Genomic DNA, 16,717 nt, shown 5'->3' on the forward strand with positions numbered 1-16,717 from the left:
GAACAAATTCGTTAAATTTCGAGAAAAAAGTTGAGATAAAATGTTGAGAATAAACTCATTAAATTACGAGAATAAACTCATTAAATTACGAGAATAAACTCATTAAATTACGAGAACAAATTCGTTAATTTAATGACTTTATTCTCAACATTTTATCTACTTTTTTCTCGAAATTTAACGACTTTTTTCTCATAATTTAATGAGTTTATTCTCAACATTTTATCTCGACTTTTTTTCTCAAAATTTAACGAGTTTTTTCTCAAAATTTTACTTCAATCTCGAGATTTTAATAATTTTTTTTATTATTGCTTGGGCCTAATCCTCTTCCGTACTATTTAAATTTGTCTGAAGTGACATAAAAAGAAATCTTTTAAAGCTGCTGTCTGCAATTTTTGGCCCTCTAGCGGTTAATAAACAGAACTGCAAGCGTCTTGCGGAAGAACATTGTAGCCGGAGCTACTTTTCTCTGTGTATGTCTATGGCGAGTCACGCAGTTACTGTGATACTCTGCAGCGAGTCCTACCAGTCAGGTCTGAAATAGTCCGAATATAAACACTTATTATAAGTGTACCATAATTATTCAGGGTTAGACAAAAACACGGTTTGGAAAATGGATTCATGTTGTACATTCTCATTATATAATTTTTGTAAATTTTGAACACAAAAAAGTTGAGGACAGCAGCTTTAAATAAATAATATTCATGATTCTAGAGGAATCAACATGGTTTTGCTACAGGAAAATGTACTGATTCATACTGTACACATGGCAGCTTCAGGCTCTCATTCAAGTATTTGTAATGTCCTCCTAATGGAACATATGGAGTGTTTTCTATCTTCCCTACCTCAGACTCTCGCTCTTATCAGGGCTGTGGAGGTCTCCTTAAGTGGGCACTCGCCAACTGCTGATTTCAGTTGCTTTAGCAGGTCGTTTCTCCAGGGAAAGCTTCAAAATCTTGCAACATTGCAGAAAGTTTTGAGGCATAGAAAGAAACATTCAGGACAGCTCTGATTATGAGGGCTATGCTTAGTTTTACACATGTCGTTGCTAGCTAGCCATATTTGAAAATGCTATGTAAAGCAATCAAAAATGTTCCATTCAGACAATATTTGAAATTGAAAACCTCTGACCAATATGGTAATAGAAATACTTCAACAAATACAGCTATACATTTACGATGGCAGAAATCAAAACACTCACGTCAAGCTTTATTGCGCTTGTCTGATGGGTTCTTTTTTTATTCCTCTGGCCTGAGAATGATGGGTTACTCTTTGACGTTGGGTCAGTCGCAGCCATAGTGCCTGAGGGACTCTCGCTGTTTGGCAATGTGAGGTATGATTCCTCCGGCCGCCTGGCGAGCTCACTGGAGGGCCTCGTTCTCTCTGCTTTGGAGGACAAACCCTTTCTCATGGTTGGTTAGACTAATCACCGTGGGGACCGACTCCCCCTTCTCTTCACATTGCCTGCAGGCAGGTATCAGAAATAGGCCCTGCCAGAAAAAGCATTGGAGAGAGAGAAATGAACGTGTGAGAAAGGATTGCAGTCTCTTAGAACCTGGGAGCAGAGCAGCTGAAGGAGATGCAGTGGTTACTAAGGCAAACCACAGAGCAGCCCAGAGGCAGGGACCTCCATGAGCAGAATCTAGCTAATTGCCATTGTTCGAGATACATTTTTATAGACAGGTAAATGTCACGAAAACTTGTCCATGTCAGATTTCACCCCAAGATTCAAAGGAAAAAAGCTGAATCTTGTTTTTAGGACCATTAAGGCTTTTTGAGTTTTGGGCCAAGATTTCCAAATTGATTAGTCGGTGGGATTGCTTAAACGACCAATCATTCTTAAGGACTGTGATTAGGCTCATTTGAAAAAAATTAGACAATACTTGTAACTTGACATGCCATTTTAAAAATACTCATTCAATCTTAAAAATAATGGTTCTTTATTAATATGTAAGCGGGATTCGATTCGGTGTCTCCATAATTGGAGGTGGGTGCACTAACAAGGGCGCTAAAGACCGCAGTCTCTAGCGTCAGTCCCTAGTGTGCCTCTTGAGGCCAGGGGAGTGAGGTTTACTCTCAGAGCTGTTTCTAGCTGGCCTCTTTTACACTCACCCCCCTAAACTTCACTCCCATCCGGGTCACGGCACCAAATGTAACCTGCCCTATGCGACCAGCTCCGAAATGAGATTCGAACTGGTGTCTTGAAATGGCATGAAATGGAAGTTACAATACTCCTTTCTTCTCTATCATGACATATATCCAAGTGAAATGGCTTCTTGGACAAAAAAAATAAATAAATAATAATAATTGGGCGGGACTTGATTTTGTCCATGGGGAATTAATTGGATGGTTGTGGTTTGCTATTGGTAGATCCCATGTGAGTGACAGGTTGTCCCATCCTCGCACCAGTAAACATATCATCAGAGAAGAGAAGAGATGTCGCTTCAAGAGGGAGGGGGTTATTTTGATTAAAGATTATGAGGACACATTAATTTAAAAAATACAGATAAATAATTTATAATAAATAAATCAATATTGATAAAAAAAGAATTGTCTATTTTGATTTCATGGTGACTTTAAAGGTGCCCTAGAATCAAAAATTGAATTTACCTCAGCATAGTTGAATAACAAGAGTTCAGTACATGGAAAAGGCATATGTTGAGTTTCAAACTCCATTGCTTCCTCCTTCTTACATAAATCTCATTTGTTTAAAAGACCTCCGGAAAACAGGCAAATCTCAACATAACACCGATTGTTATGTAACAGTCGGGATCATTAATATGTACGCCCGCAATATTTGCATATGCCAGCTCATGTTCAAGGCATTATACAAGGGGAGCCAGTATTAACATCTGGATCTGTGCACAGCTGAATCATCAGACTAGGTAAGCAAGCAAGAACAATAGCGAAAAATGGCAGATGGCTACAGAGCATATAGCCTCAAACTCATTCAGAATCAAATGTAAACATCCAAATAAATACTATACTCTCAGGAATCGATGCATGCATGCAACATGAATGACGAACATCTTGTAAAGATCCATTTGAGGGTTATATTAGCTGTGTGAACTTTGTTTATGCACTGTATAACTGCACTTATAGTCGAGAGCTTGGGAGGGCAGGGAGCGAGAGATTTAAAGGGGCCGCGCAGCATGAATTGGTGCATAGTTAATGATGCCCCAAAATAGGCAGTTAAAAAAAATAATTAAAAAAAATCTATGGGGTATTTTGAGCTGAAACTTCACAGACACATTCAGGGGACACCTTAGACTTATATTACATCTTTTGGAAAGACGTTCTACGGCACCTTTAAAATGTTCTTCACACTTAGAAAAACTTAGTGTAGACTCTTAAGAACTGTGCACTGAAAGGTTCTTTGGGAAACCCGAAAGGGTTCTTCTATGGCATCACTTTGAAAACCCCCTTTTGGATCTTTAATTTTTAAGAGTGTGGTGGGCCTTTCAAAAAACACAACAGTCTACAGCCAAAAATGTCTTTCTAAATGTGTGTTGCCAACAGCGCTGCTCCAATTTAAAGACAGTTTTCTAAAATTGTTTTCATGGTGATTATTGTTTTAAGGTGTGGTCACATCTTCAAAATTTCATGGGCAAAAAAGGTCCATTGTCTATTGTCAATAGTAAAGCGATGTTTAAAGTACAGCTCACACCGAAGTCACTTTCAAACCAAGTAACTTTCCGTTGGTCAACACGTAAATTTGAAACTTGAACATCACGCTCATGCAAAACCCCCAATGTCCTGAGTCCTGGATTCCTATTGAAATGACTGGATTTTGCAGAGCACAAATGTGACTCCACCTTAACAGCTAAGGCAAAGTATGCTGTCAGATAGCTAGCAGCATTTGAAGCATAATGTTAGCTATAAACATTAATATAGACACTGTTTGAAAGTATAGCCTTTGAGACTTATGTGTTGTCATTAGACTAGTTTGATCAAATCATTCCTGACATTGTGTACATTTTTTCAGCTCCATTGTCATGACACCAGTGATGGCTGGTATACCTGGTGATTTAGGTTCAAACTCTACCCACAGGAATTACACTTACACCACTTAACCATTCTATTTCTTAGAAAAGTATTAGCACCACGAAAAGATGGTAGGCTAAAAAAGAAAAAAATGAAAAGAAACAAGTGTTAGTGCTTTAACAAAAATACAAGCTTTCCATTTCTGCTTTTAAAGCTTCTGAAATGGTTTACTCTTATAAGTGCATTCCTGTAAATGGGATTTTTGAGTCATTCCACGAAACCAGTATGAGTTGGACATTTTTAGATTTTTTTACCAAAATGTATTACTTTTCTGAACACTCCACAACATTAATGACATATTTAACTTCCAGAAAAACATATTTTCCCATCTCAGGCATCAAATCCCTATTATTATTGGTCATTATTTTAAGTTATGGACACTATGGAAGCTCTCTGAATATTATTATAAAATGTATTTGTGATAAAATCAACATTTTCCTATTAACCAGATGTCCCTCACACTAATTCAGTAATTGCAAATATAAAAGTTACATAAAATCTAATCTCTTTTTCTATACTAAAGCCTGAAATGGGCACTTTTTGTGACAGCAAACTTATTTTCGATCAAAGGCTTAACTTCAGAATTTGAACTAACATCAGTAATTTTATGATTGCCCTGAACATTTCAGACAAAATTCAACTAACTTTAAATTACTTTTTCATAAACTTAACAAAAATAATAATAATAAAAATGTAGGTGTGACGGGGTTGTGATTTTTTGCCCAAATTGGCCACTACTCTAAATCTAGAGCGCATGGCATGCATGATATTAAGAAATCATGAATAATGTTGAAATAACAAAGATAATTTTCACAAGTAACAGTTTTCTATCTTTAATTGATGTAACAGGGTTGAGTCGTTAAGCTTGACAAACACAATTTCACAACATAATTTAGTTATAATTTATTAAAGAAGGTGGTAACTTGCCTGTGTCTGTTCAGAAGTCTGCTCATGTTGTTCAGAAGACTTCTATGATGTCACTTCCTATTAATGATGTCACATAAGTAGTTCATTATTTTTATAAGGGGAGAATTGTTTGTGTAACGGGGTTGACGGGTTACTGAGGTACGGAACTAAATTATGTTATTTTAATGAATAATCACGAATTTACTTAGAAAAAACATTACCAGCAAAAAAGCACAGATGGATATTTATGGGAATGGCAAAATGAATGACTTTTTTCTCATTTTATTATTCATATTCCAAGTACACTTTCATAGAAGGCATTGAGGGACACGACAAAATAGGTGGTCAACTGAAAAAAAAAACAAAATAATTTCTAATATGAAGATAAAATGTATGTCATGTTTTTAAACATTATTAAAGGAGACATTTCAATTAATACAAAAAGCTTTTAAAAATATATTTTGGTGACCCAATAGATAAAATACACAGAAAAAGGTCAGATGGACTCAAATCGTACCGGTATCGTGGAATGACTCTTTTGCTTTTAAAATATAAAAAGCTCAGAGACAAGTCAAATTATTTTCTAGAGTATCATTGTACCATAAATGTTAGATCATAGAGCAGTTAAAGTTGTATAAAGTTGAATCTTTAATGATAAGTAAAAATAGGCCTCATTTTAAGCAAAATAATACTGTAATTTGCTATTCTTTTGATTTTGGAGTTTGATAAGTTTTATGATATTCAGCATCTGACTGGAAGAGTTTCCCTGCAGTGTTGAAAAGAATAAATAGGAATCGCCAGGAATCCAATAATCTGTAATTTGCTAATTCATGTTTCTTTGATTGAGGTGAGGTGTCAAACAAGATTATTAATAATTCATGTTTGCACGCAGCCTCTGAATCTGTCGTAGCATTTGTCCTCTTTATTGGAATGTCATTTTTGGAGTTCTTTTTATTTGCCAGTCACACTAATTTCCATAAACAATCCAAAAGGGGGAAACAGATATTAAAAAAAGAGTGAAAGCCGAGCAAATAGAGTTCGATTAAGAGCTTTTGCTCTCTAGTGGATCCTTGTATCCATTGGTATTCCTCTCAGGATCTGGCAAATATTCTCCGCTTACAGCAAGGAGAATCTTATCATGGAGTCTGACTTTGTCAACACTATTAGATTCCGACACTGTGCAGAGAGTCAGAGATTAATAACTTCCATGTAGGCAGGGGGGTCGGGGGTGGTTGGCTAAGGCGGAAGAATGAGAGAGATTAACGAGTGTGAAAAACAATGACTCCTTCGTTAAACTCTAGATCGACGTGCCAATTCACAGCGGTTTGAGTAATGTGGGGTTTCGGGCCTGAGAACTGTTATTTGTGAGGGTCAAGGAGCCAGTACTTGTGGAACATGTGGGAATTTAAGGCTTTTGATCCAACATTAACATGATATTGGAGTATCATTAGAATTGGACATGTGCAACAAAGCAGGGTCGACCCCCAACACAAGAACTCATGATATTTGGAATATAAAATGTAAAACCTTGAAAAAATGTTCAACTTCTTTAGTGTGTAATCTTGCTGTTTGAGCATGAAAAATGTCTGCAAAATTACAAAGCAAGAAGTCACTCCAAAGGGAGTTATTCTCTATATTCTGAACTCCCTGAAACGCCTCAAATGTAGTTTTGAGGTTTTTTTCCAGGAACGAACACATCACAATATTCCTCTTTTTAATAATTCCCACCTGAGGCATATGCAAAATAGTGGGGCCAAGGCCTGGTTGAGTTGCATTAGTGGTGTGTTGAAACTCGCAGTTATTTTAAGGGTGTGACATTTCCGAAACACGTTTTGCTATTTGGAAGGAGGGCCTTCATAGAGACAGTAGTATTAGACCCCAAAAACAAAATCAAGACTTTGTAAAAGGGCATAATAGGTCCTTTTAAGATGTCTACACTCACATGTATTAAAGATGGAAAGTGTCATTTCTTTTTACTTGATGGGTACACCACTTGACATTTTTAGAAACTTCTCTTTAATGTGGTCTAAAGTTTTTCAAATCCATTATGAAGCCAACATGAATAGAAAAAAACTTGTTTTCATAGAAATCAATGAAAGTATTCAATGTCATACTCAAGTACACTGCAATTAATATCACATAACAGCAATTAATAAATAGTAACATAATTGCAGTGGCACAAAAGAGACATCAAGGTTATTCCAAAAAACAGTGTAGTATTTGCCCTCAAGTTAAATTGTTGTCACTAACATCATTGTGTGGGGGAAAATATCACAAATGCAGTCTTTAATATATAAACTGTTTCTGCTAGACATGAGATTAAATTGAGGTAATTGGACACTTTTGCTCTATTATCTCAGATATTAATCTCATGTTTTTCTTAACAAATTCTCAAACTGTGCTCAGATTTGCTAAAGACCAAATTGTCTGAACTCTATTATTCATAATAATTTGATAGATCTACACTTTTTGTATGACAACAGCTGTCTTATTTGTGTCTATTTTTATTCAGATCTCAGGTGTTTTTCTGAAAACATCATTGGGAAGTCCTACATTATAAGCAATACAATGTTCCTAAAAATGTGCATATTTTTGATTACGCTAACGTTGAGTTCGCTCACTTAGTCTTCCAATTGTTATCTTCACTAAACAACTTTTAAGCTTTCTTCAGGTTGTGCAGAATCTATTTACAGAGCATTTTTATGATATCTTCTGCCTCAGACTTGTCACATCCAAATATTATGAACTTTTCACCCCATGTGCTTCAGAGTTAGAAAAGTTGTCAGAAAAAGTGTTCCCAGTGAATTATTCATTGCCTTGAATGCATCACATGCGACGTTGAGGAGCGCAGCTTCATTTATGGGGATTTTACTGTCATTTTCCTTTGTGCAACTAACATGGTGGCAGTGTCGTTTCGGTTCTTAGTCTCACCTCATCTTGGATGTTCCATATGCATATTGACAATGAAAGGTTGTATATGATTATTATTCAGCTGGGTCTGTAAAGAAGTCTATACAGATGGTGCATGCTATAAAATATGTCCGTTACGCTCCTCATCAAGGCGATGTTTATGGCAGGCGGCTTGCAAAGCAGAAGGTCAGGCATAATGAAAGTATTAAGCTTATGCATTCAAACATGAGCAAACTCTGAACAAAGAGAAGTAGTAGTATTTCTTCTGTAAACTCTAGGCATTAATGGGATAGTTTACTTAAAAACTTTCTTTCCACTGTGGGACAACAAAAGGAGATTAAACAATGTTCTAGTAGCTCTTTTCCCTGCAGTTACAATGAATGAGGACTGGGTTCAAAGTTCCAAGTCATTTATATTCTTCCCCTCCAGTGAGTTGATAACAGTTGCAACCTGATAATTTGTTCAGTGGGTCTCAGTCGAGGCTGAGAGTGTGTATGTGAGGTTTTAGCTCAAAATACCCCACAGAAATTTTTTTATAGCATGTTAAATTTGTCACTTTTTGAGGGTGAGCAAAAACGCTCCATTTTTGTGTGTCCCTTTAAATGCAAATGAGTTGCTGCTCCCTAGAAAAGGGCGGAGTTTCAAGAGCTCATGCTAGCAGCGCCGATTACCTCATGCAGACTCACTGAAAATGTCATAAACTGTTCAGCCTTTTATGTTCAAACCGAAGTCGGAAAATGATGGAGAGACTCAGGAAGAGGTGACAACATGTAGAATGCAACAGGTTGTTTCTGAATGGTTAGTTGATGAATTTATGAAGCTGATGTGGAGTTAATCTTAAAGTCATTGATTAGCATATTCTGTCATGATAATATGTTGCATGAAGATATAACAGGTATAGTTTAGTTTAATTACGGTTATAACTTATGTTGTCATCTTGCTTTTATGACATGCTATTGCATTTGCTACATATATTTGCTACATTGCAGTAACATGGCCTCACCCCCTTTGTTGCGTGTTTTTGAGGGCAGGGTTTATGTAAATGTTAGGGTTAGTGATATCACCAACCCGGGAAGAAGCTCATTGTAGTCTCTACCAGCTGTTTGTTGTAGTCCTTAAAAAGCGATTTATTTAAAGGGGCTCTATGTAGGAATGACACCCAGTAGTCGAAATAGGTATTGCAGTCCAAATTCAAAATATTGTTTGCCCCGCCCCCTCGTTCAAAGACACGGGTTGCCAGCTTGAGGACACGCAACAAGAGGGAGCACAATTGACAATGAAAGACACTGTTAGCTGATGAGTTGATTTATCTGTTTTAATATGCTGTCGTTCATAGAGATTTTTAGATGGATGCAGAGGCTTTTTAGGTCAGGTAGAATTTGCGATTCTCTGACCCAGTTTGTTTGCTGGTTTCCATGGCTGCAACACGCGGTGTTTTCCGCCAACTGGCAACCTGTGATGTTGAAATACTATTAGATAAACTGGCAGCACGAGGTTTTGCACAGACCAAAACAAAGACAGACATTCCGACACAGAACGCACATTTCAAAGTAGAATATCTGGCTGTAGCATTGTTTTTCTGAGGAACAAGTAAGTGAGCTTAGCATGTTACCTAAATATCTGCAAACATATCGGGGTATTTTTATACTTTATTAAAGTGAAAATCTTACATATAGCCCCTTTAAAAGAAAATCTTCTGGCTTTCCTTGTTTTCACTGTTATATGGTAGGGGGCGCTATTACGCATCTACTGGAAGAGTACAAAATCTCTGGATCAAAACACAGACAAAAAAGGAGCAGAAACAACCAATAAAAGCATTGCTTATGCACATTGTATTCTTTGGGTGGGTGTCGGGGTGTGTGATTTTCTCAGCTTTTTGTTGCTTTTTTTATTCAAGTGTTGATAAAAAAAGATAGTGTGAAGCTAGTTTTTTTTTTTTTTTTTTTAAAGCAGTGGCTCTGTTCTTTCTTTTGTTGTATTGCATGTTCAGATAGTCATACAATAAAATCTTCTGGAGGCCATGAAAGTTTTGTGAAAATTATCAAAAATGCTGGTAGTGGCTGGCAACTTAAAAAAAAAAAAAAAAAAAAACACTGGCGGGGAAAGAGTTGAGATACTTTTTTGGTGCTTTTACATCTGATTTGAAGCTTGAAAGCCTCTATTCATTGTAATTGTGTGGGGAAATCATCACCTTTTGTGCTCCACTGAAAAAAGTTCTCATGGGTTGATGGTGTCATTGAAGACAGAACTTTTTTCTTCTTCTTCTTTTTTTTGGGGGGGACAAACTGCTACTTAATTTAATGGGAGACTTGAGGAGTATATGCTGAGGATTTCATGCTTTGAGGCTTGTTTAATCACTCTTGTTTCTCTCTCTCTCTTTTTCCCCTTCATCCCTGTTCCATCTCTTTTCTCCATTTCATGCTCTCAGAGGCGGCAACGAAAAACAAAGTGAAAGGTGAGTTATCTTCTCTGTCTTTGCGGCTGGATGATTTATGTTGAACACAACTCCCAATAAACAATGTGCCGTTCGGCCCCCTCTTATCTCCCAAAGGAGCCTGGGATGCATTTACATAGCCCCTGCCTGTGAGAAAGCAAACCTGGAGCCTTTGATGAATTGGCCCTAGGAATATCCATTATGAGCTGAATCCGCTCAACATGCTTCCTGGGTTTAGAGCAAACTTGTGCTACACAGTTAGGAGAAAGATGCCATTGTAGGATTTTGTACAAGTCACCAATGCTGATGCATAGAACTGCTACTCTAACAAAAAGTGGAAACTTTTTGTCTTGGATGTGTGGCAGAGGGATGAATTCTCTAAACAGACGGCCACTTTTGAATGTGGTATTTTAGCTCAAAAACCTGCGTCTTATTCACAAACCACCCACAATCCAGTTTAACCAGTTGCTAAATGTGCTGTAATAAAGCTGCAGCATATTTAAATTAAGTTATTGTAATTTTCTTCAGTGCAAACACGCCTCCTTTCAATAAAGGCCTGTGAATTATGCTTATTATAGAAGGCACCTTATTCACAAAACGCAATGCTATTTGCCTTGTGCAATTAACGTTGCGTTATTACCACCAGCAGGAAGTAGGCGGCAAACGGAATTTCGTTTCAAAGAAAGTTTGTGTATATTTTCTATTGATCATGGCAGCAGTTATTCATCCAGTGATTATCCAGTGATGGAGAAGAGCATATATCAAGATCCATAAATGAGATTTATGGTGTTATCGCTTTTTTTTTAACACTCTGAGGTCTGAGGGTATCGCCAGCGATACCACCGCGGTTTTTTTCTTACCAGTGTGAAAGAGACTCAAAATACTCCATTAATGTTGCACATACAATTAAGAGTTATACACCATTTTAATCTGTGGAATATCTTCTTTTATTTGTGTACACTCAGAGTTAAAACAAAATGTTGTGCTTTTTGTAAAATAAAGAAAACTAACATGATGCATGATCTCTCGTCTCCCTCTGAACGAAGTCCAATCTGATAGTTCTCAGAAAATGAACTATAACTTAGTGAATACTAATCACAAAAAAATTAGACTTATGTCTAAAAAAACGTTGAAATGTCAGGTTTTAAATCGTGTAAGTCAAATCGAAAACAAACATTCTGTGTTTATGTAATCTGTATGAAAAGAGAGCCATGTCAGAAATCCGTGATTCAGCTCATTATCCGCTAATGCGACCACGCCCATGGAGGGAGCGCTATTCAGACGCAAATTCTGAGTCAATACATGCATTCAGCGTCGCAATCGTGTATTTATTGTCTTGAAAAGTGTTTTGAATAGCCATAGTTAGCAATCTCTGTCCTCTGTTAGTTCGGTTAGTTTCTGGATTGCCTATTCTTCTTTAGTGCTCAGGCATTTGTGGACTAAAGGTGTACAGAGCGCTCTCCGGCTGCAAGTATGAATTTAAAACACAGTATTCAGCACTCATAGTAATGACAATAAATCCTGAATAAATATTACTCTTCTGTATAGAAAATTGACAAACATATGAGAATCCATCAATATTTCTCCAAATGTGCATGCTTTTAAGCTAAAAGCCTATATGAAATTCCATAGAGGTAACATAATTGTTCAGACACTTTGCATCACAGAAATACATTATATTTTAAAGAATATAATAGAATACCATTATTTTAAATTGTAAGAATATTTCACAGTATTGCTGTTTTTTCTGTATGTTTGATATACACCATCACAGAGGGTTTTTTCACAGCCTACCTGACTGAAAGGCCTCATTAATATGCAAGTCATTTCAGGTCATTATTATGTGATTCTTTTGTCTTCTCAGGTGAGAATCACCCATTATTCATGATGATTCACACCTCCACGCATACTGTGTTTCTTGACCAAAGATGTTTTAGAAAATTTAAATCTCTCTATTGTTTTATATGAACAAGCAGGCAGCATAATTATTACCTCATTTTGAAGCAAAAACTCTAGTCTACAACCTCAAATACCCAGAAGTCTTGTGAACAAAGATTTAATATATATTTTTTGGCTTTATTTCAGTGACTTAAGTTTTTTGTTTTTTCAATAACCACGCATAAACGTTATTCCTTCAAAAACACAAACATGTACATACATGATTCCATGCAAATTGCGTTTAGTTTTAATTTTGTGGAAGAGTTTGTGTCTATACCTGATTTTCATAATTTGTTTAGTGAATCGAGTGCTAAAACAAGGCTATTAAGTTTTTGTAGTGTTAAAAGCGCTTTGTAGCATTACAGTGTGTTTGTCCTTAACAAATCTAAATCATTTACATAAGGTTCTTGGCAAATTAGAGTTAATGTCAAGACCAGACCAATACCAAATAATGACAAGACAAATCGACACCCAAACATACAGTAACTCATAGGGCTGGGACAATACATCAAATCTCGATTCGCTATATGAAGAATCTGGAGCGATTCTGATATTTTCCGATGTATCGCGATTCTCTCTCGAATCGATTCTGAGCTTAGTTTTTAAACAGTAGATGGCGCTACTATACGTGCTTTAGAAACACTCGTACACTGCCTGCTTCCAGTTCCTTTACACACACCACTTAAACCTAAACTAATCATTCCTAAAGTTCGAAAAGGTTGAAGCGAATTACAAATCTCGCATCATAAAAGTATTCTAAGCCGAGGTGCAAGTATATTTAACCACTTACATGACTCAACCGAACGCACGGCCGCTGTTCAGCAGTCTTCTTCGTGAGCATTTGAGAGTGTAGCCTAGAGCGCCATCTGCTGTTAAAACTAAGCTCAGAATCGATTCGAGAGACAAAATATCAGGATCGATTCAGATTCAATGTATCGTTCGAGAATCGATATAGCGTCCCAGCCCTAGTAACACATATTCCCATCCAAGTTATATTTGAGGTACACCAAAGAGATGGGATGAGATGTGAGATATCTATCCCTTGTGTGGGGTCTTACAATAATGCTAGATCCAGATCAAAGTCCATGTTTATGTGGTCTCAAGAGTTCTCCTGTGGACCAAGACCACAAAATCAACACTCCAAATTGTAGAAAATGTATTTCTTACCAAAAAAAATGATTGTAACAAATCCAAGTACATTTAACTTTTTATCAAGTTGGTACTAAATAAATGTACAGGCATAATGGTACTATAAGGTTCCTACAGATCCTCACAGGATATCATTAGGTTTATCTTTTAAGACAAGTTAAGGTGACCTGAATTACTTGTAGAGATCTGAGCAAAGTTTTAATATGTACGCTTTGCTGGTAGGCAAAGCTTGAGATGCAATAATCTAGCAGTGAAATGACTCTGGTGTAAATGAGGAGCTGAGTATAGAGACATTCATGGAAATTTTTCTTGAAATGGAATGGCATAAAGCCCAGGCAGTTGTCGTAGTCTACAAAGGACAGCTGGTGATCTAGGATGACAGCAAACAGCGGCTTGACCTTCAGCTGAGATTTGAGACTGCGAGAGGTTGAGTGAGGAAACTCATCAGGGTATGAGCTCAGGGTTGTGGGTGGACATCCAGTTTGATATGTCAGAGTGGCATACAGAGGCCCTTGCCATTTTGAGATTGTTGTCAGCATAGCAATGGTAAAAGAAGCACCTGAATGACTGTTCTGATGTAAAGGGGGTTCACACTGACACTGATTTGCAGCGACAAGGCAACCAGAAGTCATTCATTTTCACTGAGATTTGGCAATTTGTGTCCACATTGGAGAATGAGACCATTGGTGACGTGTATTTAACTATCTGCAATTACAGAGTGATGCGACGACTATCAATGGGAGTGTTGACCAAGGAACGTCTACTAGCAATTAGGGCTGGGTATTGACACAATTTTCAGGATTCGATTCGATTACTATTCACATGCTTGCGATTCGATTCAATTATGATTTCGATTCGATTCGATATCGATTATTTTGGATGTAGCTTTTCAGTTAGAGTACATTACAAATTTGAAAATTTGGAAATTTTCTAGAGGAAAAAAAATCTGTCAACTAATGCTGTAAATGACACATGGGAGTCAGCTGGTACTACTATAATAATATTGAAGGTTAAATTAACTTATATATTTATATACAAACACTTAAATTACACTCAATGATGTTTTTATTAAAAATAAAGTTTAGAATTACATAATCATATTTCTACTCCAGTATAAACATTTAAATCGTGGCTGTCATGACTGATTTATTAAAATAACATTAAATATTGAAGAACATTAAAAATTATAATGAATATGTAGCAGTCCATAGCTATATATATCAGAATGTTGCTTTCTAGAGTACATTTTTCTAGCTGACTAATGAGTTTATGGTCACTGAATATGTTTTTCTGACGTAAATGTGACATTACGTGACATTGTTTACAAACTGTTTTATTGACGTCTTTCCGAGGTTAAAGCACTGATTGAGCTATTACAGGAGACATGGATTTCAGTAAGTTGTACTGTGTATTTTAACATACCTTCAGATGTTTATTTCATGCTGTAACTGGTATTAAAGTGGAGGAGAGGATGTTCACATGCACTCTGTGCTCTCGCTTCTCTTTAACTGAGGCGCTAAAGCGATCTGTCACGCCACATTAAACAGCACCAAAATGGTATTTATTTTTTGAATCTCATAATAAGATGGACATCATTTGAAATCTGAGACTTTGCTTCATATCAAAAGTAACAAAGCACAAAGATTATTATGATTTGTTGGATGGGAGGCGTGCTACATGTTCTGTTCATTCATTAACTGAAAACAATTACTAACTAATCGACTAATCGATTCTTGGGATTTAAGAATCGATATCGGTTCGTAAAAATGAGAATGGATTAAAATCGAGAAATCGATATTTTTTACCCAGCCCTACTAGCAATGGTTCTTCTACAAATTTATTGTGATTTGTTAATATTGCCGTAACCTTTCGACTTTAAAAAGCACTAAATTAGCTCTGAATTAACTTTTTGAAATGTTTTTGAAAGACTTTGTTTTAAAGTATATACAAAATAGCCTAAACAATGTCTCAATAGCTATTTGGCTATTAATTAACATTATTCTCATAGACGTGTGGCTTATATCTATGTACTCGGCTTAGATCAGGAATGCCCAGTCCTGGTACTGGAGTGTCATCTTCCTGCAGAAATTCACTCCAAAACACCGGGAAGTTTCTAGTAATCCTGAAAACCTCGATTAGCTGGTTCAGGTGTTTTTAAGTTGGGGTTGGAGCTGAACAGTGGCCCTCCAGAAGGATTGTACACTCCTGATCTAGGTGATGTCAACCAATGAGGAACATTTTTCAGAAATGGATCAGTTATACAAGCACGTATGTTACTGAAATATTAAAAAGATTTTTTATCTGTATCTGTCGAATAACATGAATCATGCATAATAAGACCAGGAATAGGATCAGTTTTGATTTCATGTTGACTTCAAAGGGTAGGTATAAGATCTAGCTATACTTTTTCATGCCAGAAATGTGTTTGCATATTTTAAATGAAGAAGGTAAAGCTGACGCAGGTGGAGCTGTAGGTTTAACCCCAATAGTGCCTGACTGTCTCTGTAATATCATACAGCTGTGAGGTTTTTTTGAGCTCTGCCATTAGCATTCAGAGCTATTCTCTGGTCTAGATGTGTTTTAGTGTGTCACTCTGTCTCTTTAAGGCAAGAGAAAAGCACTTGAAGGCTTTTAAACCTAGAGAGGGGAAATCCATTCTCTGTTCTGCTCCCTGTTCCCTCGCCCCCCATGGCGATAATTTAGTGGGAAGGATGGTACATGTCCCTACCATTAAAAGGGATGTATGTGTGTGTATGTATGTGTGTGTTTGTGCAGATGGGCTACGTCACACTTCTATTGTTGCTCAGCAGTAATTGCAGCAGGATTTATCCACCCAGCCAGTTTCAGGCTATTAGTGCATGAGCAAACTGAATTCTGAGCAGTTCCTGGTTATTCCTTAGCCGCTAGCTCCTGATGCAGTCAACACTAACCTTCTCTCTGTCAAGCTTAGCTGTAAATAGAAATAGCAATATAGCACTCAAGAATAACAATTCAAAACTCAACAATTAACAATATAGATGTTAATGAATGGCAACTGCTAATGTGGTAGCACTTTAACATTTAAAAACATACTCACCAGTTTTAAAGGAACATTTCACCTAAAAATCTGCCCTCATGTACAATACGTTTTTAGTTGTATTTTCATACAGTGATTTGTCATTGTTATGTATGGATGTTCAAACTCACGGTGAACACTGACAAAGCAATCAAAAGAGTTCACTAGTTTTGTAATTAGTTTTTAAATGTGTAGCTGTTGAATTTTAAAGGGTTAGTTTACCCAAAAATGAAAATTATGTTATTAATGTCGTTCCAAACCCGTTCCAAACCCGTTCATCTTCG

The 16,717-nt window shown here is 36.7% G+C and overlaps 1 protein-coding gene across 7 annotated transcripts in view; it reads left to right on the plus strand.

Annotated features, from left to right (window-relative positions):
- Nucleotides 1–16,717, plus strand: part of cadm2b (cell adhesion molecule 2b) — a 259,203-nt gene that overhangs the window by 160,679 nt on the left and 81,807 nt on the right. For all 7 annotated transcript variants that reach the window (XM_048160169.1, XM_048160174.1, XM_048160173.1 and 4 more), the window contains one exon: nucleotides 10,286–10,312. In XM_048160169.1, coding sequence (XP_048016126.1) covers nucleotides 10,286–10,312 — 27 coding nt within the window. The remainder of the gene's footprint in view (nucleotides 1–10,285; nucleotides 10,313–16,717) is intronic.

The sequence above is a fragment of the Megalobrama amblycephala genome, linkage group LG16, assembly GCF_018812025.1.
Source record: "Megalobrama amblycephala isolate DHTTF-2021 linkage group LG16, ASM1881202v1, whole genome shotgun sequence".
Classification (NCBI taxonomy): Eukaryota; Metazoa; Chordata; class Actinopteri; order Cypriniformes; family Xenocyprididae; genus Megalobrama; species Megalobrama amblycephala.